Genomic DNA, 27,790 nt, shown 5'->3' on the forward strand with positions numbered 1-27,790 from the left:
ATATGACGTGTAGGTTCAATGTCGGCCTGTGACAGAGTATTTCTGGACTTACCCACTGTCATTGTTTGTGGGGCGTTCGCTTATTAGCAGTCAATGACTTTCTAGCACTATGGACATTTGCAGTGTCTTGCTTTTGTTGAATGCCACTTGTGGTCCATAAATATATGGTGTGCACTCACAAGGGGAAAAGGTCCATTAGTAACTTGCCAAAAGACGTTGGTTTACCCAGGCACACCAATTTATGGAACCAACAAAACTGACCAGTAATGTGTAAGTGAAAAATTATTGACTGTGCTATGGAAGAACATTCAAATAAACAATACGAACAAAAAAAAAAAAAAAGATTGCCCAGCACCTCCGACGGGACTCGAACCCGCAATCCCCGGCTTAGGAGGCCGGTGCCTTATCCATTAGGCCACGGAGGCTTCCACAACTTCTGCGCTCAATTTATAGTATATAAAGGAAAACCATGATACACCTCTAAAATACATTTTTATATGTTTTTATATGTGATGATAGCAGTTTAGTCATATTTCAGAAACAATAGAGCAAACTGCTGTGGATGTTCCATTATAATTAAATGCATTTCTAAAAACGCAGGTCCGGCATAGCTGACATCAATGTATTTCTACTTCCGCCGAAAACTGTCGTTGTTGCATACAGAGAATAATAAAAATGACGCGACGTAGTCGTTCTCGAGAACGCTCTCCAAGCAGACGAGTAGGTAAGTATAGAACAAATACATTCTGGTTTGTGAGATGTTCATTGTTCACTTAACCCTCACTGCAGCAAAATATGTGACTTAAATCTCTCAATAAGACTTAAAAAGCGATGCCTGTTTAAATGCTTGCCCAAGTAACGGTGTCATTGGGGGTTCTGATATCGATAGGCCCTAAAATAAAACATCTCACATGTATTCCTATTGCTAAGGACACACTAGACCCAAATTCACCTCACAGCCATCGCCAGCTGCCATTTTGCCTTTACCACAGTTATGGATCGTCAAAAAGTTATCGTTCCAAGATTGCGCATACACGTTACACTTGGAAAGACGAACCTGTTGGCTGCCTTGTGTAGAAATGGTTTGCCATGTTGTAAAAACCTGGAAGATACCTGGAATGTTGTGTGTGCGGGTGAGCTGAGAGGTAAGAGTGAAAGTTGACACCAGGCTTGGAGATTACCCTGACGTTAAGCTTGGCAAAATTAAGGTTGGCCAAGGATAGCCCCAAACCTGAGCGCGACGCGACGTAGTCGTTCTCGAGAACGCTCTCCAAGCAGACGAGTAGGTAAGTATAGAACAAATACATTCTGGTTTGTGAGATGTTCATTGTTCACTTAACCCTCACTGCAGCAAAATATGTGACTTAAATCTCTCAATAAGACTTAAAAAGCGATGCCTGTTTAAATGCTTGCCCAAGTAACGGTGTCGTTGGGGGTTCTGATATCGATAGGCCCTAAAATAAAACATCTCACATGTATTCCTATTGCTAAGGACACACTAGACCCAAATTCACCTCACAGCCATCGCCAGCTGCCATTTTGCCTTTACCACAGTTATGGATCGTCAAAAAGTTATCGTTCCAAGATTGCGCATACACGTTACACTTGGAAAGACGAACCTGTTGGCTGCCTTGTGTAGAAATGGTTTGCCATGTTGTAAAAACCTGGAAGATATCTGGAATGTTGTGTGTGCGGGTGAGCTGAGAGGTAAGAGTGAAAGTTGACACCAGGCTTGGAGATTACCCTGACGTTAAGCTTGGCAAAATTAAGGTTGGCCAAGGATAGCCCCAAACCTGAGCGCGACGTATTTAAAAACCTGATGCGGATAAGTTTGCTCAGATAACACATGCAAGAACCACTGGCACAAAAGGCAAAGGATTTGGAAACACTAACGGTGGATTTGAAGGTTTTATTTCTAGAATTTCAGACACATTGGGTTGTGCCGGTCGAAGTGTGTTTCATACCGTCCCTTCTTATGTATATCTATGGGGCTGGTAAATAAATTTTGAATTTAAACAACACATATAAATTTAAACAATAATGTCTCCTAATCCTGGATTTTTGATTTTGATTCTTTGTGATACAAGGATCATGGGAACAGAGACTGTGGAGAAACCCAGCTTATCATCCATAAACTTAGTCTTTATATATGTAAAGAGCTTCTTACAGTAGTGTAGTAGCAGATAACAAAATATCCCATTAACCCAGGCTTGTTCTAGTCATTTGAAATGGGTGAGAAATTCAGAGCATCAGTGACATTTATGTTCATCTTTGGTGTAAATGTAATTTCTTTTTACTGGTCTCCATACATGTATGTGTAATCAAACTTTTTTCTCATTTTGGTTTTTGTTTTACAGAAAGAAGGCGTTCTCGCTCAAGGGAGAGGAGGCGTAAGTTTTACACTGTTAAAACAGCTTTCCATATGTAGATTTATTTAGACTGATGCAGTTGCTTTGTGGTTAGAGTGTCCACCTCCGTCCACTTGGCCTGACAGCAACTTATGGATGGTCGTGGCTTTTCCCCGCGCTCTCCCTGATTTCCCTCCATCATAATGCTTGAGATCAATGTATAAGTAAAATATTCTTGAGTATAGCATAAAACACAAATCAAAGAAGTAAATAAAAAGTGCAAAGTATGCACCTTTTTAATTTAATTTTGAAAACAAAATTGCATGTACATTGGTTAGATTGTCTAATTTTAGGGCTTCCTAAAAAGTATATTTTTGTCAGTTTACACTGAATAATGCTCTCAGAATATGTTCATTGTTCCTCATTGAGGTGATGATGGCATTGGTTAGCCGAGTACCATTTGAGCAGGCAGGCAGGCAGATGTCAAGTTGCTTCACTGATTAGTGTACTTTGACTGGGCACTGGTTAGGGTGTCATGTTTTGGTATGTAGGACATGCTGCTCAAGATAGTGAAGCATTACTACAACTCTTCCATTACTGCAACCATCTTGCTACGTTTGGACACCATGGTTTATATACATTATAAATATAAAGTTACTAAAATCGAAGATACAATCAGATATTGAGAGCTAATTTAGGGATTTTGTTCACATAGTTAATTATTTGCATAAATATAATTGTGATCGTCTGATTTTATTTATTTGTTTATTTTTTTTTTCTTGTGTGGCACAGATGTCAGAATCAAATGAGACACTTGATTATATGTTTGACAGTTTGACGTTGCCTTTCCTTTTATAGTTTAAAAGTTACAAGTTTTATTTTGATTTTTAATTGTAAGACCGACACAGAAGAAGTAGATCCCGATCTAGGTCCCCCAAGAGGTACAGATCAAGGTCGCCCCATAGAAGGTAAGTTCATGAGCTGAAAACCCTGCCTGTAAGTTTACAGTTAGTCACAGACTTTCTTTGAGTTGTATGAGTAACAAAACAGATTTAATATGTTATTATATTACTGTGTGGATTGGGAGTTTAGCTTACCCTGTATTTTGTCACATGTAGGAAAATGTATACTTGACATTTTTGAAAACATGCAGAAAGACCCATATTGGCACAGTGTAAATATAACTTGACGATGACAATGTGTCTTGCCACTTTCTCCAAAGGGGTGTTTTCCAAAATGTTAGGTGCCTGTTTTCATGCTCACTGTCATCTTGTATTCAGTGAGTACATGAACAGCTCAGGTGGTCGTTAACCTGTGCATATATGTTTCAGATCCATTTCACCACGCAGACGGAGCAGATCAAGGTATAGCTTATTATTTGTTTCTACTTGGTTGGTATAATGCTGTTGTAGGTTTTTGATAGATTAAAACTTTCATGGTTGACCAAGTGTTGAAAGGAATTGCAGGTAATTTGTTGAACACCATGGTAAAATTTCTTTTTTTTTTTTTTTACCAATTGCATAACATGATCTGTAAGGTTAGAATTAGAACATTAACTTATGTTCTGCATAAAAATATTTACTTATTTTTTTCGAGTTGTATTCTTTCAACTGTTTGAATTCTGAGGTCGGTTTTTCCGACTGTGCAGGGCACTCTGACATCTGTTTTTAGTTCGCCTGTTTCTACCGATTTTGTTTAGAGACCAGTCTGAGAACAGTTTTAACATCAAATCACTAAGGGAATAGAAATTTGCATCAATATAAAATACTGAATTTCGCTTTAAGGGTTGTCATGTAAAAATGCAATTTCAGAATCACACGAAGGCCTTAAAATGACACTGTTGATGCCAACACTTAAGTTTTCTGATTAATCAAACTTCACAAAATACTCTTAAGGTGCCCAAAATGATGGATGAATCAATGAAAGTCAAGCAAAATGTGTCAGTGGAAAAACTGTAGGTGAAATAGGGTACGTGCAAAATTGAAGAATAAGGGAAAGTGTAGGCACATAGCTGTCGGAATTTTATCACACAGAATAAGGAAAAGTGTAGACACATAGCTGTCAGATTTTTATCACAGAATAAGGGAAAGTGTAGGCATATAGCTGTCGGAATTTTATCACACAGAATAAGGAAAAGTGTAGACACATAGCTGTCAGATTTTTATCACACAGAATAAGGGAAAGTGTAGGCACATAGCTGTGGGATTTTTATCATACAGAATAAGGGAAAGTGTAGACACATAGCTGTCAGATTTTTATCACACAGAATGAGGGAAAGTGTAGGCACATAGCTGTGGGATTTTTATCATACAGAATAAGGGAAAGTGTAGGCACATAGCTGTCAGATTTTTATCACACAGAATAAGGGAAAGTGTAGGAACATAGCTGTGGGATTTTTATCATACAGAATAAGGGAAAGTGTAGGCACATAGCTGTCAGATTTTTATCATACAGAATAAGGGAAAGTGTAGGCACATAGCTGTCAGATTTTTATCATACAGAATAAGGGAAAGTGTAGGAACATACACTGTGGCTGTCAGATTTTCATCACACAGAATAAGGGAAAGTGTAGGAACATAGCTGTGGGATTTTTATCATACAGAATAAGGGAAAGTGTAGGCACATAGCTGTCAGATTTTTATCATACAGAATAAGGGAAAATGTAGGAACATAGCTGTCAGATTTTTATCATACAGAATAAGGGAAAGTGTAGGAACATACACTGTGGCTGTCGGATTTTCATCACACAGAATAAGGGAAAGTGTAGGCACATGGCTGTCGGAATTTTATCACACAGAATAAGGGAAGGTGCAGGCACATAGCTGTCGGATTTTCACATTGCATATTTTTTTTATTTTTCTTCAGATCTAGAGACAGGAAAGAGAAAGGGCGAGATCGAGGTTCTCGTGATGATGAGCCGACTACCTCCACCTCAGAACCTGAAGTCTCCATAGATGGTGTGTACTGACGTGACCTGAGGATTGCATCCTTTGTATTTGGTATTTAAGAGCTACATTGGTGTTGAAACATATACGTATAAGGATCGTGTCTGAATTACTGTCAGTGTCGAAACTTATAAGGATTGAGTCTGAAAGGTTTCCCTAAATTGTACAGAAATACAGCGTGTTAAAACCGCATGGCATTACCCTTCACTGACGTAAGTCTCGAGTAATGCTGTACTTTGAAATGCTGTTGACGTCATTCCAGCATAATTGCCTTACTCAACATCAAATCTGCCTGAGCCAACATCACATACACAATTTTATCTCAACACATCCACCAAATTTTACTGAAACCACCAAAGATTTCGGTTTTGAGAACTCTTCAGTTATAGGTGTTAAATTAAGAGTGTTGTTCAGCGTAATTCCTTCTGAACAGTAGTGTTACCTCTGTTCAGTGGGATGTCCTCCATATCCTTTTAATATTTGCATCTAGTTTCTCTTGGGGCCGAAGTAACACTTCAAATGCATAAAATTTGTGGGTACTCTTATCTTTTAATCTTGATATGTAGTAGTAATTTGTGAATGTTCTCGTTTTGCGTTACAGAATCCCAGCTGGCTGGGAAAACAGAAGATGAAATAGCTATGATGAAGCTGATGGGATTCTGCAACTTTGATACCACCAAGGTAACGTCTGCATCATTGTTCTAATTTGAGAGTGGGCATTGAAGTTATTGAGAGAGTCAACTTGACTGCAAAAAGAGCCCCTACTGGCTGCTTACTCGTTAAATGGTTACTGAAGACCGCTAAGCAGACAGATTAGGAAATGATTTTGAATCCAGTTTTCACTGGTTTGACTCCAGTTTACATGTTATACAAGGCTCCTGTCAAAGTAAAGTGGTTTCCTATTGGATCTGCCAGACTTCAGCTAAGCTGGTCAGAGTATTAAAGCACCAGTCGCATCTTAGATTACATGTACATGTATGTTGTACCTGTAAACACAATTCCTGATTTGCTGACTCTTCAGCTATGAGATAGAGATGTAAATAGCTTTATTTCATTTATTGAATAGCTGGTAATTTCAGTTTACCGTTGGAATGTGGTGCAAAAAAGTAAAATTTTTTAACACCATACTGCATTTTTATGAAATCATTTCATGCAATATATTATTTAAAAAATCATAATTTTCAAATACATGCTATAAAGCTCACTTTTGCATTAGGAACATTAAACTCAACTTTTCTTAGTAAGGATAACTGTTTAAAAATAATTAATACACACATATTTACATTCAATTCCATGTTTATTATTTTGTTTTTCTAATCCTTGAAGGGACAGAGACGCTAAGACTTCTTATTAATGTTCCATGTTCATTTCAGAACAAGCAAGTCAATAAAAGTGATACATATGTCGCCAATATACAGAGAAAGAGACGCTATAGGTGAGTTGTCAGTGATGTGATGTGAGTCTTATCAGGAGGTTTTAGTTCTGGGGTGTGAAAGAGTGATGGATGTAAATATTGCCCTACCATCATCTGGAATACGGCTTGTAATGATTTGTCATCATGCAGTCTGACAGGCCAGTTTTCAAGTAGAGGATATTTGCAGCAATTTCTCCCAGTAGATGCAAATGTGGACTTGGGTAGTCATCTGTTAGTTGCTGGAAACGAAACTTAAACTGTTTCTTTTTATATTTACACACTATATATGTATAAAAAATTCTATCAAAGAAAATGGATGAATGTGAAGAAACTAGAAATATTTAAATCAACACTCCTTTGTTCATTCTCTTATCCATGTGTCTCATGATATTGAAATTTTTTTTTTCTTATTTACAGACAGTATATGAACAGAAAGGGTGGATTTAACAGGCCCTTGGATTTCATTGCCTGATTTATCTAGGCTATAGTGTAAGAATGTGTGAATTAGGTACACACACGTGGCATTGTGGATCGAGTGGCAGGCCTCTGTACACCACAGTGAGGAGACTCTTGGAGTGTGACCAGGTACTGTAATGATGGATGGCCTGTGCTCAGGACTGATCATGCCATGAGTCACTCAGGCCGCACACCTCAGAAGGAATTTGACAAATTTCAAAACGTAGTATTTTGAGATTCCATTAAAACTGTACAGGATGGTAAAGGGAACTCTCCTGAACGTTTATATTTTATCAAGATCCAACATGATGTTATCTTCATCTCGTCTTCATTTGCATGTAGGACAGTGTTGTACATGTATGCAGTGTAAGGGATTTAGTTGATGTTATGTGTGTTTGATTAAAATTTTTAGTTTCTCATTGCAGGTTTTAAAATGTATGCATGTGTGTTTCAGTTGTACAACACTGTCCAGAGTTCAGTGTGGCTATGCACACTATACACTGAACATTTGTGGAATTGCCATTGTGGATATGCCTAAATGTAGTATCTGACAGGAAAATTATACAAGCTTCCATCTCTGTATAACACATACAACCCCTTGTCTCTGTCAACTCTGGGATTAAGGTAGATTATCTTAATCCCAGGTCATCTCAAGTTCTGTGTGCCAATAACTGATCACCGTTGTGACTTGAGTACATGTCCTTTATCTTCTGCAATCTTCATTCAATGAAATAAAAATGTGGAAATAAAAAAAGATGATTGTTGTCTTTTGTTACACGTTGTCAAATGAGATGTCAACAAGAGAAAATCAGCTGTAATAAATTCTGTTTATCTTTATAGTGGTCTATGTTGAAAACTCTGACCATATGTCTGTATCTTGTTACTAGTTATCAGCCTTTCTCTAGGAGAGAATGTTATTGATAGAACACACTATTCAGTTTGAAATCTGGATTTGAGAATACCATTCTGTTTTTTTTTTTTAAATAAAATATAGGAAAACTAGATTGTGGAGAAATTAACAGAAGTGTATGACAAATAAGTTGCAGATATTTTGCACATATCAGGTCTACCTGTATTTCATTCTCTGTAGTCCTACTACTTATCAAAGGGATGAGGATTTTCAGTTTATTTCAGCTGAATGTAGGGAAAATTAAGATTTTTCACAGACCAAAATTGCAAAAAATAATCATTTTATTACTAATTTGTGGTCAGCTACTTGAAGAAGTTTCAGCTGTCAGATTTTGATGGAATAGATTCTCATCACAGATTGTCCTAGGATTCACAGCTTATCATTTGTGATAGTGCAAAACTGAACAGTGCTAAAGAATCAAACCTACCAAACTTTTTAATTGTGAAGGGAGTATACTGTGTTGGAGTGGTCAAGGTGCTTGCCAGCTAGTAGGTGTGGGTTCAAACCTGGCTGTAGGCAGATTTCTCCACTCACTTTATGATGACATCATTGCACAGTGTGATATCTATTGAAGACTACCAGTAGGCCTACTTGTGTTCCGCCAATAGAGTGTGTATATTTGTATGTCACAGGTGGTAAAGTTTGTTAGTAACTTGCCTAAGGTTGGCCATTCAAACCATTCACTTCTTTATCCTCCATCCATAATCCGCTTCGGGAGGGTCAATCCCGGGTCGAGTCATACCTAAGACCTTAAAAGAAAAAGTTGTAACTTTCCCACTTGGCGTTCAGCATGAAGGGGATGGTGCAACAACTGGTTGACCCATATCGGTATAATGGCTCAGGCGGGGCGGCTTACTTGCCTTTGCTAAGGCGTCTCAGTGAAGCAGCACTAGATAAAAGAGCGGTGGAAATCCATCCTGCAACAAGGAGGCACATCACATGCACTCTAAGGATTCCCTCATCGTCATATGACTGAAAAATTGTTTTAACCGTAGCATAGTTAAGCATTACACAAATACATTTTAGTCTAGTACCAGTATATAGAAACAAATACAAACTGTCGGTCTGAAAATTGTTATCATGCTAGATTTGAAATTTTGCAATGTTTGTTTAGTTTTAGGTGGATAGTTTTCAAAATAATAAATATACTGGTTAAATATATTGGTGTACTCATAGCATATGAGAAAGCCAACTGATTACCATTCTTCATTTCATGTTAATCCATAAGCCTATATTCATCCCCTGACACCAGATATTATGGTTTACCAGTCAACTCTGCTTTTATACATGTGTAGGCCTACAGTGGTGTGTGTGTAATAGAAGGATTTATCAAGAAAAGTTCCAATTTCAAGAAATTTATATTCCCAAGGTGAAAAATGTTAGGGTCGAAAAATGCTGTACAGTGTACGAAAATAATTTTTGCTGGATGTTCAGAGGAAGACTTTTTCTGATATTCTGATCTGATAATCTCCTAGAGAAACTTTAAAACATTAAACAGTTATTGTTTTCTTTGCAACTTAATAAATTACCCTCATTATTACTATTATTTAGCTGATCATCAAATTAACCTCAAACTTTTTTTTATTGTAATACCTCGATTGTATTTCCAAATTGTTTTTTTTTTCTTCTCAGTCAAGAAGTTAAGAAAGTTCCAAGAAAATGTCCAAGGAAACATTTCTAGCTACTTTACTCTTATGTTTTGAGTAGATTTTTTTCACATACAGATCTTATTGTTGTTTTGTCACAAATGAAATACATCTACAGCTGGGGTGGACTAAGATTAGTTCAGTACCTGAAGCCTTGTTACCTCTGAACTACTCTAAGTTGTTTTTTTGTTGGGTTTTTTTGTTTTTGAAATCAAAAAATGTATAAAATTCACCAGTGATTCGACTGCGAGGTCATGATTTCAGGACGAAGGGGGGTGGGGGTGAAGAAGGATAGGGGGCGTAACTCTCATTGACATAACTCTCATTGAAACGGTGTTTCCCCTGTTCTCACGTTATTTGGCCTTTAACCAATGAAATCACTCCTCGGGTAGCCGATTCGCAGACAACGTTTGGAGGGAAGAAGACTTATCAGAAGGGCGACAGGCAATGTGTTAGAAGCTTTCAGACTTACAGAGGACATATTTTTATGATGTCAGTGGATTTGACCTCTTTTGTGATGTTATTGTGAAATTATTGTGTAACCATTGTGGGAAGAATCGGGGAGTCATGAAGGGAAAGAGAAAAGTGTGACACGCTGTCGTTGTTGTTTGACTGTCATCACGGAATCGCAGGTTTGTGAAGCTAGTGTTGTACACGTGTTCAAATAAAGTGATTCACGCGTGAGAGTCTTGTATCTGACTGAGGAAGGGTTTTACAGTAGTTCGTGTATTTTAGAGAGTTCTGTGGATTGAAATTTAAAGGAATTAAAATTTTGTAGTAACAATTTTTTTGTCCTACTCTCACCTGTAGATTCATAAATTTGATGGAAGATCTTACATGTATGTTCCTTCAAACATGCACTTATCACACAGGTACTATCATTCGACCTTTAGTGTTTTCTGGTAATACATACAAATCTCAAGGTCAAAGGGAAGAAATAAATGCCTGTGTGTACAGTCACACTGCTCCCTCAAGACATCCACGTGTTATCATTGTCATAGGCCTACTCACGCCAGCATAACATCATTGCCAGCAAGTGTTCACAGCACACTGCATCTACATCAGTCTAATTAGAATGAGATCCATTTCTTTTCACTGTTCTCAAACTATGGACCTGGTTTTGATCTGATTTGGAATTGTTCCTATTCAGATTCATGTCAAATATTTAAAGTAATAATTCCCTTTTACATGTAGACCTACCTTGATTTGGTTAAATACAACTTCATTTCACTTTTTTGATAGGGCACATATTTTAGTGTGGAAACTTGTCTGAGATCACTGCAGATTTTGATCCAGTGACTTCCACAAAGTTCACTGATGATTTAATGAAGTTTACTGTCATATTCTAAGGAACGAGATTCTAATATAGACTACTGGAAAATAAATTTCAGTCAGAATAAATCATTATGGCTTGACACAACTTGAACAGCATTGTAGCCATATAGTAGGATGTACATTTGCGACAAAAAACTGGTCAAAATGAAAAACCAGTAATCTGCATATGAAGGATAAGGCACTTAGCATGTAACTAACAGTTCATTTCACTTTAGATTCACATTCTTTGACCATAAATTTGGGTTAAACTTTGTTAGATCTCCTGTGCTTGTGTTGACTGACCTCCTGAAATAGTTGGGAAATCGATGATATGAAAGTGAGGCTCACGTACATAGCCTCGTGGAAACGTGAGGAGATATTTGGCCTCATTGAAAATAAAATGTTTTGCTTTTTACATAATGCGAGTGCCTCATTGTCGGATGTAGCTACAAAAAAAACAAAAAGCATTTTTTGAAGCAAGTAATTTTCAGAGAAAGTGGCTAATGGTATAGTATGTCATAACATAGGAGTGGTTTCAGAATAAATGCTAAAAAGAGATCAGATCAGATTGAAGTTGTTGTTTCAGCATGTTACACAAGATAATTCTATTCTGAATGCTACTAGCGATGTTTTTTGAGAGAAATAAACCATAGTGTGGAATGGGTTTGAGAGTGTTTACCTGGCTGAAAGGTATTACCTAACCAACCAAGAAACAAAAAGATTGTGTGGTCGGGTACAGGTAGAGCCTTTGGCAGATGACCTCAGATGCAGGAGGAGCTAGACCAGGTTTGTTGGATAAGCTATATATAGTGAGGAAATACCAATCAGATGCATTATTTATGCACAACACTGCAGCATTAAAGCTACACACATAATAGTAAGACAAATAATTAATGAAAGCAACTTGTGCAAATTTCTCCTTGTTTCAGCCACATTATACAAATTTGTGATGTACGATAATCGTAACCTGGATTTCCAAGGAAGCATGGAGACCATTGTTACATCAAATGGCTCTGGCCAGGCACGTGTAGAAAAGCTGGAAAGCTGTTGGTGAGAAGAACATTTTTATCATTTGTCTACTATTGTCAGGTTTGTATGGCCATTGTTGTAGACTTTGGTAAATAAATTCTTCACAGTTTTCAGAGGCAGCTACAGGTATTGGCAAAGTTAACTGAAACTGTGGTGTTATGAGCATTATTAAAATATTCCCTCAGAGAAAATCACATTTGGACATGCGGTGGCTGTTCTGTTCGTTAAAAAAACTGATTCTTCAACCTTTCTACATGTTTGCAAGATGTTTATTCAAGCAAATTCTGGAGGGCATAATTCTGTTTTGACTGATAAAATCATCATTTGTTTGAAGCCCTGAAACGGGCCAATCCAACCAAAATCAAAAAAAAGTATGTATAAATTGCACTGATGAGTTGCAAGGTTGAGGAATTAGGGTATATGACACTGTAATCTCAGCCACATTGTTCACAATTTACACAGTAGAACAAGTGATTAGGAGATAAATTCCAGACAAAATCTGATCCACAATGCATGTGTTGATGGTATAATTTTGAACCTTTGAATTTGGTTGTGTCACATGTATTGGCGATTGCCTGTGTTTATCTGGGTTGTATGTTACCTGTTGTAGCCCAGCTGGGAAGGCCACAGTGATCGTGGTAGAGCCTACAGAGAAAAGCTGGGAGCACCAAGTATCCAGCTCAAGCTCCAACCCCAGCTCCAGCCCCAGCACTAACAAAACACCAGAACTACCCACCTCTACGAGTGTAAGTCAGATAGGTACATGGTCAGCAGCAGGCCAACAAGTGGTGTCTTTGATGGCTGGCAGCTGGAGTATGGTCTGAGTTGGTCAGCCCTGTTTTACTGGTCACTTACACAGCAGACAGCGGTCAGGCTGTTTTACTGGTCAGTTACACAGCAGACAGCGGTCAGGCTGTTGTCCACTTGCATTGTTGACTGTTCCATCTGACATAAATAATTCAGATTGTAAAATGTGGTTTAAGTATCTAATATTGCTACATTTGCGAATTTTGATGTTGACTAAGAGTGTACCTGTCTATACTAAAAGTTCTTTCAGTGATAGTGTATTGTTCAACCCCCAAAAACTCACAGGCCAGAGGACCAAACTGAGTCACAACCATTTTTACTCTCACCCTGTTTTTACTAGAAACACTTTGAACATAGCCCTTTATGGGTATGTTAGGAGCCCTTGTTCCTAACACCCAACTGTTTGCGTGTGTTTGTTCAAGTCGGATAAGATGAAGTCACATGGTGTTTGAGAGCATGTTATCAGGCCAATCTAAACACAAATAATGGACCCACTCTGTACAGTATGACAGTTATTCACACCCTACAGCTGAATGCCCGATTTCCCTGCAGAGCAAGATTTACATATAATATATGTTGTAGCGCAGTAGACTGCAATTAGGTCATCTTCACTGTTTCAGAGCTATGCTTGAAAACTGCTACCCTGCCCAAAATACATTATGTACATTCTGTTTGTGTTTGTGATGGCTGTCTCCTTCAGGTCAATGATAACGTGTTTGTGATGGCTGTCTCCTTCAGGTTAATGATAACGTGTTTGTCAGGGCTGTCTCCTTCAGGTTAATGATAACGTGTTTGTGAGGGCTGTCTCTCTCAGGTTAATGAAAATGTGTTTGTGTTTGATGGCTGTCTCCTCGAAGTTCATGATAATGTGTTTGTGTTTGTGATGGCTGTCTCCTTCAGGTTAATGATAACGTGTTTGTGAGGGCTGTCTCCTTGAGGTTCATGATAACATGTTTGTGTTTGATGACTGTCTCCTCGAAGTTCATGATAGTGTGTTTGTGTTTGTGATGGCTGTCTCCCTCAGGTTAATGATAATGTGTTGGTGATGGCTGTCTCCCTGAGGTTCATGATAACATGTTTGTGTTTGTGATGGCTGTCTCTCTGATGTTAATTATAACGTGTTTGTGTTTGGGATGACTGTCTCTCTGGGGTTAATGATAACATGTTTGTGTTTAATGGCTGTCTCATAGAGGTTAATGATAACATGTTTGTGATGGCTGTCTCTGTGCTCTCTGAGGTTCATGATAACGTGTTTGTGTTTGTGATGGCTGTCTCTCTCAGGTTCATGATGACGTGTTTGTGATGGCTGTCTCTGTGCTCTCTGAGGTTCATGATAATGTGTTTGTGTCTGTGATGTCTGTCTCCCTCAGGTTCATGATAACATGTTTGTGTTTGTGATGGCAGTCTCCCTCAGGTTAATGATAACGTGTCTGTGATGTCTGTCTCCCTCAGGTTCATGATAACATGTTTGTGTTTGTGATGGCAGTCTCCCTCAGGTTAATGATAACGTGTCTGTGATGTCTGTCTCCCTCAGGTTCATGATAACATGTTTGTGTTTGTGATGGCAGTCTCCCTCAGGTTAATGATAACGTGTTTGTGAGGGCTGTCTCCCTGAGGTTCATGGTAACATGTTTGTGATTGCTGTCTCTCTTGAGGTCAGTGACAACGTGTTCACGTCTGTGATTGTTGTCTCTCTGAGGTTAATGATAATGTGTTTGTGGGGGCTGTCTCCCTCAGGTTCATGATAACGTGTTTGTGATTGCTGTCTCTCTGAGGTCAATGACGTGTTTGCGCCTGTGATTGCTGTCTCTCTGAGGTTAATGACAACGTGTTTGTGATGGCTGTCTCCCTGAGGTTCATGATAACATGTTTGCGTCTATGATTGCTGTCTCTTTGAGGTTAATGACAGCGTGTTTGCGTCTCTGATTGCTGTCTCTCTGAGGTTAATGATAACGTGTTTGTAATGGCTATCTCCCTGAGGTTCATGATAATGTGTTTGTGTTCGTGATGGCTGTCTTCCATAGATTAATGATAATGTGTTTTTGTTAGTGATGGGTGTCTCCCCAAGGTTAATGATAATGTGTTTGTGTTTTTGATGGCTGTCTGTCTGAGGTTAATGATAACGTGTTTGTGATGGCTGTCTCCCTGAGGTTCATGATAACGTGTTTGTTTTTGTGATTGCTCTCTTGCTGAGGTTAATGATAATGTGTTTGTGTTTGTGATGGCTCTCTCTCCCCTACGTTAATGGCAACGTGTTTGCGTCTGTGATTGCTGTCTCTCTGAAGTTAATGATAACATGTTGGTGATGGCTATCTCCCTGAGGTTCATGATAATGTTTGTGTTTGTGATGGTTGTCTCATAGAGGTTAATGATAACGTGTTTGTGGTTGCGAAGGCTGTCTTTCTGAGGTTAATGATAACGTGTTTGTGGTTGCAAAGGCTGTCTCTCTGAGGTTCATGATAACGTGTTTGTGTTTGTGATGGCAGTCTCCCTCAGGTTAATGAAAACGTGTTTGTGATGGCTGTCTCCCTGAGGTTCATGATAACGTGTTTGTGATTGTGATGGCTGTCTCCCTGAGGTTTATGATGATGTGTTTGCGTCTGTGATTGCTGTCTCTGTGCTCTCTGGGGTTAATGATAACATGTTTGTGTCTGTGATGGCTGTCTCCCTCAGGTTCATGATAACGGGTTTGTGATGGCTGTCTGCCATATTTTTATGTTCACGCAAGTCATTGGCGCTAGTGGGCAACCAAAAAACAAGAGTTACTTGCCCGAGGCCGATCTCACTTGCATTTGGCAAGCGTTTAGTTACGCCACATCACAGAAGAAAATGATGTGTTCTACTGCGATTTGGACCGTTTGTGTAGCTCATCCCCAGAGCAACCCATTATACAAGACATTTCAGATTTTACTGTTGGTTGCCTCTAAAATTTTAATATAAATAACATTTGGCTGTTTTGATGTCTTTGATATCAGAACTCTGCTTCAGTGTATATACATTCTGTTACTTTCAGGTTCAGAACCTTGTGCTTGTATTTAAAATCATGTTGAATCTTAAAATAGTTTCAGAATGTCATGTTTAGTCATCTGAAGATGTAGCAAAGGTCTTTAACGCTGAATCTGTGAGTGGAGACCAGGCCTGATATGACATTTCCAGTATTATTGTTGCCTGTCTGAAAAACAAAACAAAACAGAAGTAGGTTCACATTTGTTTGCAGAAGTGTGTGATTGACAGTGCACCCACTTGTTGTCAGGGTATGGGTGCTGTTAGAGAAGATAACTGACAAGTTTAGTTCATGTACAAGTAACAGTGGCAGTGACAAGTTGATTGGCAGGTCAGCTGTCACAGTTTCACCATGCACTAAATGGCATCTTTCAACATGTGTGTAAGTTAATTAAGGCCTTCTGATAGCACACTAGCCAGTTTCATTAACTGTAATTTCAGATGTAATCTGAAAGTTCTCATACATTTGTATGCTGTTTAGATCATCCTTTTAAACCTGACAAGTTAATATTGGCTTACAGTTGTTTACTTCCCGGTCTGCATACAATGGTCCTTTCTTACGTGTAGTAAAATAAAAAGTGTTTTGATAAATTAAATGAACACTGTAGATCAAGGACTGGCAGAGGAGTACAGTTTTGACAGAACAGCAAATTTATCTGAGAGTCATTGTCAGAATGTTCTTTCTGAGTATTCAGAGGAATGCGACTTTTGATATTCTGGAGACCCCTATTTTTCAGGGTTTTATTTGAAGCAGGTAATGTTATGATGTGTGTGAGAGTGACAGAGTATCCTGGCTTATCAGGACAATGGTGAGTTGTTGTATTGTTTTGTTTACAGACTCTGAAGAGGAAGCGAGTGCTGGAGAAGTTTGTGTACATGACATCAGTTCTCACATTGGCCTTTCTGGTGCATGCCCTCCTCACAGCTCAGTGGCTGCTCCCGTATTACTACGCTGTTAGTGCACCTGTACTGATACTCGTGCGAGTGGTCCTGTACTGGTAAGTGTGACCGCACCTGACCCCAGTCCACATAGAGCTCTGGCTGTATGCATTTTAGCTGTATCTCTTCCTCCCTGTAGTAAAGGGTGATGTTTCCCGGACAGAACATCCCCATACAGTTTGAAGCCTTCTGTAGTGTAGATCTACAGCTTAGTGCCCAGTCACTGTGTAGGGCCCCACACTGTTTGAAGCCTTCTAGTTGTGCAGAGCCACCGCTTAGTGCCCAGTCACTGTGTAGGCCCCTACACAATTTGAAGCCTTCTACTAGTGTAGAGCTACAGCTTAGTACCCAGTTACTGTGTAGGCCTCCACACAGTTTGAAACATTTAAGTAGTGTGGAGCTACAACTTAGTGCCCAGTCACTGTGTAGGCCCCCACACAGTTTGAAGCCTTCTGAAAGTGGAGAGGCACAGCTTTAGTGCCCAGTCACAGTGCTGGTCCCCGCACAGTTTGAAACCTTCTTGTAGTTTAGAGCTACAGCTTTAGTGCCCAGTCACTGTGTAGCCCTGTGTGGCATATTGCACAGTACCTTGTGACTCATACATGAAGCCTTAAACCTGGGTCATTGAGACCGATAGTCACAAGGGGGTGTTGTCATTTTGTGGGTTTGTAAACAACAAACAAATATGATGATAAACAAGGGGGAGATAACCTAATTTCCAGGAAGGTCCATACACTTGGGTTTTATCAACTTGCTTGTGTTTACATTTTTTGTTTGAAACCGCTCGACCCCTAATTCCCTTGTAACGTATGTTAATCATTTGACAGCTAATACTTACCGCATGGCAAATCACCTTACTGTAAGAAAGACAAGATAAATCTTGAAGAATTTGTTGACAATGTACAGCTTGGACTCGCACAACAGTAGTTTTAGGTAGATGTAATAGAAAAGGTTTCCCATTGCATAATATATTTACAAATACTGTGCCATTGGAAAAATTGTTTGTTTGTTTTTTTGCCACTGTAACCTATCCTTTTGTCTTTGTTCAAATAATGGCTGTTGTGAAGTCATTAATTTATCATTCATAAGAGATGACTGTGTACAGGTGTTGCAATAATATACATGTATATTTGCTCATTGGAGGAAGTTGAAGTGGCAGTACTTCTTGCTGGACTTTTGTTACTCTGCTAACACCCTGTGGTATGTCTTTTTGTGGTAAGTACATGGTGATGTGTCGATATTTGTGTTGGATAACTAATAATGGTCTTCTTTAACAGCTTTCATGACAATTAAATTTAGTGAGTAGCTTGCTGACGTTCACATGGACATGTATGTAGCCCACATGAATGTAGTCTATCTTCCCGCTTATAATCATAAGGATAGAGGGTAAGAAAGCATGTAGATCGCCAGAGCTATTAGGACCTTTGCCTGTAGGTGGCCCTACTACAATTTCCTGTTATACAAGCCACCCTCTGATTCTGATAATTACACACATTTGTAACAATGTGAAACGACGATGTAAACACTGTTTGTTCACCTCAGGGCTGTTCCAGACCAGTGGAACCTGTTCAGCGTTGTTTACTCCCTGGCTAACGGACCTTTGCTGTGGGCAGTGGTTGTCTACAGAAACTCCCTGGTGTTCCACAGCCTGGACAAAGTTACCTCCTCCTTTATTCATCTCCTCCCAACATTCCTCTCCTTTGGGTAAGCCATTGCACATACACTTTGATGGAAGTAAAAAATGGTTTTCAGATTGGCATTGCACTAGAATTAACAGGATCACATGTCTGACCATATTCTTGTAGAGTCATTACAGCTCCACCACACCCCTGTACTGGATCACATGCCTGACCATAGTGTGGTAGAGTCAGATGGTATAGCTCCCACCACACCCCTGTACTGGATCACATGCCTGACCATATTCTCGTAGAGTCATTACAGCTCCACCACACCCCTGTACTGGATCACATGCCTGACCATATTGTGGTAGAGTCAGATGGTATAGCTCCCACCACACCCCTGCACTGGATCACATGCCTGACCATATTGCAGTAGAGTCAGATGGTATAGCTCCCACCACACGCCTGTGCTGGATCACATGCCTGACCATATTCTTGTAGAGTCATTACAGCTCCCACCACACCCCTGTACTGGATCACATGCCTGACCATATTGTGGTAGAGTCAGATGGTATAGCTCCCACCACACCCCTGCACTGGGTCACATGCCTGACCATATTGTAGTAGAGTCATATGGTATAGCTCCCACCACACGCCTGTACTGGATCACATGCCTGACCATATTCTTGTAGAGTCATTACAGCTCCACCACACCCCTGTACTGGATCACATGCCTGACCATATTGTGGTAGAATCAGATGGTGTAGCTCCCACCACACCCCTGTACTGGATCACATGCCTGACCATTTTGTGGTAGTCAGATGGTATAGCTCCCACCACACCCCATGTACTGGATTACATGCTGACCATATTGTGGTAGAGTCAGATGGTATAGCTCCCACCACACTTCTGTACTGGATCACATGCCTGACCATATTGTGGTAGAGTCAGGTATTATAGCACCCACCACACCCCAGTACTGGATCACATGCCTGACCATATTGTGGTAGAGTCAGATGGTATAGCTCCACCATACCCTTGTACTGGATCACATGCCTGACAAAATTATGGTAGAGTCAGATGGTATAGCTCCCACCACACCCCTATACTGGTTCACATGTCTGACCATATTGTTGTAGTGTCAGATAGTATAGCTACACCACTTCTTTGTACTGGATGACGTGTCTGACCATATTCTTGTAGGGTCAGATGGTATAGCTCCCGCCACACCCCTGTACTGGTTCACATGTCTGATATATTGTTGTAGTGTCAGATAGTATAGCTACACCACTTCTCTGTACTGGATGACATTTCTGACTACATTCTTGTAGAGTCAGATAGTACAACTCCACCACATCCCTGTACTGGTTCACATGTTGATCTGATTGTTTAAGTGTCAAGTAGTACAGCTCTACCACATCCCTCTACTACATATTTATGAATTTATTTGATTGGTGTTTTACAACGTACTCAAGAATATTTTACTTATACAGGGGTGGCCAGTATTATAGCGAGAGAAAACCAGCCAGAGCCTAGCGGGGAACCCACGACCATACGCAGGTTCATCCCTGTACTAGTTCACCTGTCTGACCATATTGTTCTGGAAACTGACCATAGTGTTGTAGAGTCAGATGGTACAGCTCCTCCACGTCCCTGTACTGGTTGACATGCCTGACCATATTGTTGTAGTGACAAATGGTACAGCTCCACCATGTCCCTGTACTGGTTAACATGCCTGACCATATTGTTGTGGTGACAAATGGTACAGCTCCTCCACGTCCCTGTACTGGTTGACATGCCTGACCATATTGTTGTGGTGACAAATGGTACAGCTCCACCATGTCCCTGTACTGGTTAACATGCCTGACCATATTGTTCTAGTGACAGATGGTACAGCTCTGCCACACCCCTGTACTGGTAAACATGCCTGACCATATTGTTGTAGGGTCAGATAGTACAGCTCCACCATGTCCCTGTACTGGTTAACATGCCTGACCATATTGTTGTAGGGTCAGATGGTACAGCTCCACCATGTCCCTGTACTGGTTAACATGCCTGACCATCTTGTTGTAGGGTCAGATGGTACAGCTCCACCATGTCCCTGTACTGGTTAACATGCCTGACCATATTGTTGCAGAGTCAGATGGTACAGTTCACCACGTCCCTATACTGGTTAACATGCCTGACCATATTGTTGTAGGGTCAGATGGTACAGCTCCACCATGCGTGACCATATTGTTGTAGCGTCAAATGGTTACGCTCCACCACATCCCTGTACTGATTAACATGCCTGACCCTTTTTGTTGTAGGGTCAGATGGTACAGCTCCACCATGCGTGACCATATTGTTGTAGGGTCAGATGGTACAGCTCCACCATGCGTGACCATATTGTTGTAGCGTCAAATGGTTACGCTCCACCACATCCCTGTACTGATTAACATGCCTGACCATCTTGTTGTAGTGACAGATGGTACAGCTCTGCCACACCCCCTGTACTGGTTAACATGCCTGACCATATTGTTGTAGAGTCAGATAGTACAGCTCCACCATGTCCCTGTACTGATTAACATGCCTGACCATTTTGTTGTAGGGTCAGATGGTATAGCTCCACCACCTCCCTGTACTGGTACACCTCGTTCATCCCCCAGCCTCTGGAGCCCTCATGGGTCTGGCTTGTGGCAGTGCCTCTAGCCTGTTTTGTTATCCATTCTGTGAGTATGATTGCTGATTTATTATTTATTTGATTTAATTTTATTGGTGTTTTACACTGTACTCAAGAATATTTCGCTTATACGACGGCGACCTGCATTATGGTGGGAGGAAACCGGGCAAAGCCCGGAGGAAACCCACAACCATCCGCAGTTTGCTCCCAGACCTTTCACCTTACGGCCGGAGAGGAGGCCAGCATGAGCTGGACTTGAACTCACAGCGACTGCATCAGTGAGAGACTCCTTGGTAATTATGCAGCGCTAGCGCTCTAACCATTTGAGCCACGGAGGCCCAGTATGATTGTTGAAAGCAAACCTCAGTTGTACTGATTTAATATAGTACACTTTAAATGTTATATTTTATTGAATTTTCTCACTGTGTAGGAATAGATCTGTACTCTGTAGAGAAATACATTTCAAAAATTAAAGAAGTAAAATCTTTCAATTCAGTATGGATGAGAACATATGGAAATATAGACCCAAGGCAAGGTTATCCTGTTGTAATGAAAACAAATGTTTTTATTTCAGTTGATTTACAGCTTGATTGTGAATGTGATATTGAAACCATCTGATGAGTACCTGACCAGTTATCGTTATCTCACATCAAGGGAGGGAACTTATCTCTACATGGTCTTCAACATGTTTGGACCAAGGTCAGTTACTTTTTCATGTTTTTGTATCTCAGAAATTTACATACTTATTACAGGCAATGTGTATGAGAAAACAGTGCCCCTAAGTTTCCAAATTTTCATTGATTCTGATTAATCAAAGGTGTGACATACTTTAAGATGCATCATTTGCCATCACTCATGCTTTCTGGTTGCTCTACTTGTAGAGTTATTCTCCAGTGAACTTTCCTCAGAGCTTTTGAAATGAAATGATTTTGAATGCAGGGTAAAATACATGTACATTTATTGAGAACTCTCAATCTTCCTTTTTCTGTTTCAGGGCACGTGTTTACATGTACACCATATTTAACTGGATGTTCTGCCTAGTTACACTGCTCTTCTCTCGACTTCTGTTCGAGTTCTACATCGCCAACTGCATCGCCCTTGCATTTGTCGTGCTGGTCTGCATTTTTAACGGAGCCAGTTTTTACATGGACGTGTTTAGTGTACGTGGTTTTCAGGATGAGTACTAGCCTGTTTCACACTGCTGTATTGTGTTCTGGCAGGATGGTCATATCCTGTGCATATCAGTCAACCCTTGTCAGGTATAGTGAATGCATTTACCTGCATCAAAATTTAAATGTATACCTGTATTTACAATAATACATATTTTACACCTGTTTGCAGTATAAAGTTGATCTCTGTGCTGCCTGGTTTGAAAGAGATGGGCTTTATAGGAATCATTCTAGTTTTCACTTCTGCTACAAAGTGAAAACTGATTGCCTTCTGGGCTGTAGGAAATATCTCACCAGTCATAGTTATTGCAAGTCATTTTATAGAACAGAATGAACAAAAGTGGACAAATTTTGTAGTGTCCATTATTGTTGTAGAAATGGCTTAATGGAATAACTTCTGTGGGAAGGACTTCCAAATAATTGCTAATCCCTACATGGAGCTTTATAAACTTCATTTTTTAAGTCTTAAGCTATGGATTTCAACAAATACCTTTTGCATAATACTTTTAACGCAGTGATTTTAAGTAATTTGGGAAAAACAGTTGCTGAATTTTACAGCTTGTAATTGTTGTCAGGTAACATTCATGTGATGTGAAATCGCTAATTAGCACTTCTGTACCTCTGTGACTGTGTTAATTGTTGTGAATACCAAACCATTGTGGCCACATTGAAAGTGTAGGTCTGAATCATTCTAGTTCATAGGGATATTAATACATATGTTTAAACAACATTTTATGATTCGATGGTGTTACACCCTGATCTCCTTAATTTAGTTATGATCAATATTTAACAGTGTGGGAGTTAAGTATTTACTGACTTGTTACCAGTGAATCTCTTTAAGGTGTAAATAATGAAAATGCTGTTTTAGTTTTAATTGTTTGTGTGTTTCAATTTTTGTTGTACTTTATTGGAGTCGTGCTATATATTATTAATTCATATCAACCTCATTAATTACATGCCCTGTTGTAATCAGATAATCATGATTTACCCAATGAGGCTCAGGTCACTTTTCGTGAAGAGTTACCGCCCTTACTCTGTTAGACCTGAACAAGTTGTAGCAGTTGAAGAGTGTACACGGAGACTCTCCCATCAAGCATAACCGTTATAACTAATGATTTATTAACATTGTAAAGTTAATATATAGCAGGAAACCCTCAAACTGCATGCACACAGTTAGCGATATATTTGCTACATACATTAGTGATGTTACATGATTATCAGGTGCTAACAATTTGACATATCCAACAATCTACCACTGATTTAGAGTGGGAAGTTTTGTAAACAGTTGACTGAGTTGATGCTTTGACTGATTATATCCATTTGTGCACCACAGTTGTTTCCTCAATGTTCTTGTCTTTTCATACAACTTTTTACACAACTGCTAGGACAGTATTGAGAACAATAACTCATAGGAAGCCAGATGTTTTTTGTGTAGTTTTGTCCACAAATGATTATTGTCAAACTGTTTGTTATTATTTATTGTTAGAAGGTGGTTGAAAAATAGCGATGATTGTCCGAACACTTGTTTTATTTCATGTACAAGTCTGCGTGTGTATTTTAAAAATCTAATAACTCTACCACAACATGTACAGATATACTCAGAGGAAAATTCTGTTTAACTTTTATATTATATTTTGATTATATTTTATTTGTGCAATTTTGAGAATACAACACGACATCTGTGTTAATGAAACACAAAGCAGCAATCAGGTAAATAAAAAAATACATTTATGATTGGGTGATTGGGATCATCTCCACAGACCAGTACAGTCCACTCCCCCTCCCCCAATTCAAGGGATATAGCCCCATGACAAAAGCATTCCATTCAGTCTTCGTGTTCCCAAAATGACACTCTTGCTAGCTTATTTAAAATCTGCTTTCCATCGTTCAAATCCAGCTTTGGTGATCGACCCTCTGAAGGTTGTAGTCAAGTACATGGCCTCGTACATGCTCTGCCTGAAGATTTTTACAGCAGATTTATTTCTGTGCATGTTCCACACGTTATATGGCACAGATACATAGATGTGCTCCTCTTGTTTTTATTTAGGAAAAAAATGAATTTTTTATATGGCTTCCTCTGGTGTTGGTGACTTTCTCTGTTGAGGAAGAAAAAATATTGAGCTATGTAAATTTTTTGAAAAACATAATCTTGTTGAATGCACCCTCTCTTTGGACATGATGTAGTCCTGGTTTTTATCTCCTTCACTTTCACTTTGACATACCTGTCTGTTTATGGTGTATTGTTTTTGGCTACTTTACCAAGATGAACTGGTAGAACAGATACTGAGTGCTGAGTTGGCAATGAAGAATTTGCAAAATTGTTGGTTGATATTTATATGTATTTCATTATTTCTTTCAACAAGACGTATTGTTATTTTTATATTGTTTTGCTGATGAATTTACTTTCACATTCTAGTCTGTTTGTGGTGTGTATTTTTTTTCTTTGGGTCATTTTACCAAAATGTTTTAGTAGGACTTAGACGGAGTGCTAAGTTGACAGTGAAGTATTGTAGGTGGATTTGCAAAATTGTTGGTTGACATTTATATGCATTCCATTATTTCTTTCACCTAGCCAGAGTAAATATTTTAAAATCATCATTTGATATGCTTCTTATTTTTCTTTTTTATCTGCCCCCGCCATTAGGTGGAGTGTATAATGTTATAGCAATTTGTCCGTGTGTCCGCCTGTCTGTCAATCTGTCCGTCCGCCCGTATTTGTGCCAAGGCTATATCTCTAAATGTTTTAATTTTTGGTTGATACATACATACACAGATGACGATGTGTCACGTCTGTTCATTTCCGAAGTTGTTATGGTTACCAGATTGGCAGTTTCTGTGTATATACTACATTGATAGATTTCATATCTGGGCTATAACTCCAAATATTTTCTACGTAGAGTATTCATTTTTGGTTGATGCAAACTTAAGCAAATGATGATTTGTGGTGACTCACATTTGTCCATTTGTGCAGTTGGTTACCAGATTGCCAGTTTCCCTACGTTTACTGTATAAATAGATATGATTTTGTGTCCGGGCTATAACTCCGACTGTTTTCCACATAGAGTTTTAATTTTTGGTGGATACATGGATATACAGATGACGATGTGTTGTGACTCACATTTGACCATTTTGCACAGGTGTCCTGGTGACCAAATAGCCATTTTCCTTATATATACTACATAAATAGATATGATTTCGTGTCAGGGCGATAACTCCAACTGTTTTTCACGCAGAATATTAATTTTAGGTGGATACCTAGGTACATAGTCTAAGAGTTAGCTGAGATGTATTTGTCATGAAAGCTATGAAAGCTTTGACTGTTTGGTGGGGTGGAGGTAGCCTACAATGTACCTGAGTACAGAAACTCTTAAGCGCAGCCCGTGGTGGGTGGCGGAGGTTGGGCTCTTTCTTATTACCTCCCAATTCAGTTTTATTTGACCTAGCGTCTAGAAGGCTAGCGTCTAGAAGACACCAATGCTATATTGTAAGGAAAATCATACTTATTATGTATCTGCGACTTAAGACAAAAATTTGGGGCGGAAAGGCCACTTAAGACAAAGACTAATTAGCGCTAATCAAAGATTTATTTGACATAAAACCTATAATATTTAAACCAGATGTAAAATGTTGAGCATGGTCTAAATAGCAAGAGGTCTTAACTGAACTCATCACCACAAAATCTTGTCTTGGTGATTATTGATGACGAGATCAAACTCTACATCTTCCATCAATCATTAGTTCTGTTTAATCTCTGTTAAGTAAAGTAGAATCAAAAGTCATTTGGTGCAAATTTACCTTTGTACTATTCTTAAGTGACATTTCCATCCCGTAACCTTGTCTTAAGTTGGCAATTCTTGCTATTTAGACCATCCTCAACATTTTAAATGTGGTTTTAATTTAAAAGTGCTAACTAGTCTTTGTCTTAAGTGGCCTTTCCACCACAAATTTTTGCCTTAAGTTGCAGATTCATAATTAGTATGAATTTCCTCATTATTGAGGGGGGGGGGGGGAGGGAATTAGAAAGAGCCCACAGCGCCACCCACCACTTGCTGCACTTTATGCAAGAGTTTCGGTAGTCAGGTAGATTACCTCTACCCCACCAAGCAGTCAAAGCTTTTATAGTTTTTATATCTAATCTCAGCTAGCTCTTGGATTAACATAGATGAGGATGTCACCACTCATATATGTCCATTTCCACGGTTGTCATGGTAACGAGATTTTCCTTGTACATGCTATACAAATAGAAATGATCTCGTGTCCGGGTTACAACTCCTACTGTTTTCCGAATAAAGTGTTCATTTTTGGTGGACACGTTTGTCCACTTGCGCGGTTTTCATGGCAACCACCTCCCTGTTATCAACACCCTTGAAGATTCCCCTCAGCAGTTACACTCACCACCATACTGCTGGTGCTCTTTTATACAGTTCAAACAAATGTTTGTTTGTGTATGTTGTGTTCACCTGAACTCTTGTTCCACAGATCTTATTTATATGAAAATATTATACAGATGTCCATTTTACAGAACTGTTTTTGCACTAGTGAATGTTTACCAGTATTGGGCATATGTACAGTGCTTTTATCCTCTTACTGTGCCATGACCAGGTTGACTGGGTTAAGGGTACCAGTGTGGGTGTGATGTAGTTGTGGAATATCTACAACCTTCAGTCTTCTGACTCTGTACGCTGACATTAGCTGCAGGTTGACGTTGAGATAGGACCTACATGTTAGGAGAAGATCTGAAGTTTTAAGGCTATACTGATTGGATTATGATTCTCAGGACTTGAGAAAAAAGATATTTTGTCCAAGATGGCGACCATCTTGAATTTTAGTGTTTTACATGAATCTTTTTAAAACCTCCTGAGGGCTCCTATGCTAACATTTATCAATATGTCCTAAGGGAGCTTTGTGCCAAAGACAGTGCTTTTATCTGCAAAGTAATCTTGAAATATAACACTTAATATATGGTGTGGCCATACAGAGTATGTCGCCTCATCACTTCCCCCAGGCAACCCTTATCTCAGCATTCCTGAAATCCTTGTTATTGTCAAATGATCAAGTATCATTGGTTGCCGTGTGATTTTGTTTTGTCAACCATCAAACCCAGTATATGTTATTGTTACTGTACCCTGGGTGTGCCTCAGGAGAATTATCCCATTTAGAGCTATCTGTAGTTATCTAATTGTGACCACTGTTCTTCTGTCAGAAAACAATAAGAAGCAAGCTGATATCATGATATCATTAAGGCATTAAGACTTATTAATTCCATTCATGAATTTCTTTGAAGTGCTCACTCAATCATGTGAGCTTGGCACAGATTTGGCGTGATCGGATTAAGGTCTTCTCATTGCTGGTAATTTATCCTCTAGGGCTGTAGAAGGAAATATCCATTGTTGTAAAATACCAGGCCTTCCACAAAACCAAGGGTAAAGGCGTTATTCTAAGATGAGTCAATGTCCGATATAACTATCATGGAAACTAATGGTGTCCGTACACAATCACCTCAATATCCAAGTCAGGAAATTAGCATGG

The 27,790-nt window shown here is 39.2% G+C and overlaps 2 protein-coding genes and 1 non-coding gene across 6 annotated transcripts; 2 read left to right on the plus strand and 1 right to left on the minus strand.

The window, feature by feature from the left end:
• Positions 1–352: 352 nt before the first annotated feature.
• Positions 353–425, minus strand: Trnar-ccu (transfer RNA arginine (anticodon CCU)). Its single transcript has one exon. It is a non-coding gene; the product is annotated as a tRNA-Arg (tRNA).
• Positions 426–648: 223 nt separating this feature from the next.
• Positions 649–7,901, plus strand: LOC135468298 (U4/U6.U5 small nuclear ribonucleoprotein 27 kDa protein-like). 3 transcript variants are annotated; one of them, XM_064746480.1, is made up of 8 exons: positions 649–724; positions 2,358–2,390; positions 3,247–3,316; positions 3,680–3,712; positions 5,214–5,305; positions 5,895–5,974; positions 6,667–6,728; positions 7,125–7,901. In XM_064746480.1, the coding sequence occupies exons 1-8, from the start codon at positions 676–678 to the stop codon at positions 7,177–7,179; spliced, it is 474 nt and encodes a 157-aa protein (XP_064602550.1). In that variant the 5' UTR covers positions 649–675; the 3' UTR covers positions 7,180–7,901. The 3 variants fall into 3 exon arrangements, with proteins under 3 accessions (XP_064602550.1, XP_064602549.1, XP_064602548.1); XM_064746479.1 differs by lacking the exon at positions 649–724 and adding an exon at positions 731–1,145; XM_064746478.1 differs by lacking the exon at positions 649–724 and adding an exon at positions 1,533–1,707.
• Positions 7,902–10,127: 2,226 nt separating this feature from the next.
• On the plus strand, positions 10,128–24,864 carry LOC135467665 (uncharacterized). Of its 2 annotated transcripts, XM_064745459.1 has the most exons (9): positions 10,128–10,351; positions 11,963–12,083; positions 12,673–12,808; positions 16,710–16,870; positions 17,955–18,026; positions 18,354–18,515; positions 21,021–21,141; positions 21,667–21,791; positions 22,087–24,864. In XM_064745459.1, the coding sequence occupies exons 2-9, from the start codon at positions 11,983–11,985 to the stop codon at positions 22,277–22,279; spliced, it is 1,071 nt and encodes a 356-aa protein (XP_064601529.1). In that variant the 5' UTR covers positions 10,128–10,351; positions 11,963–11,982; the 3' UTR covers positions 22,280–24,864. The 2 variants fall into 2 exon arrangements, with proteins under 2 accessions (XP_064601529.1, XP_064601530.1); XM_064745460.1 differs by lacking the exon at positions 17,955–18,026.
• The last annotated feature ends 2,926 nt before the right edge of the window (positions 24,865–27,790 follow it).

Source organism: Liolophura sinensis, chromosome 6 (assembly GCF_032854445.1).
Source record: "Liolophura sinensis isolate JHLJ2023 chromosome 6, CUHK_Ljap_v2, whole genome shotgun sequence".
NCBI lineage: Eukaryota > Metazoa > Mollusca > Polyplacophora > Chitonida > Chitonidae > Liolophura > Liolophura sinensis.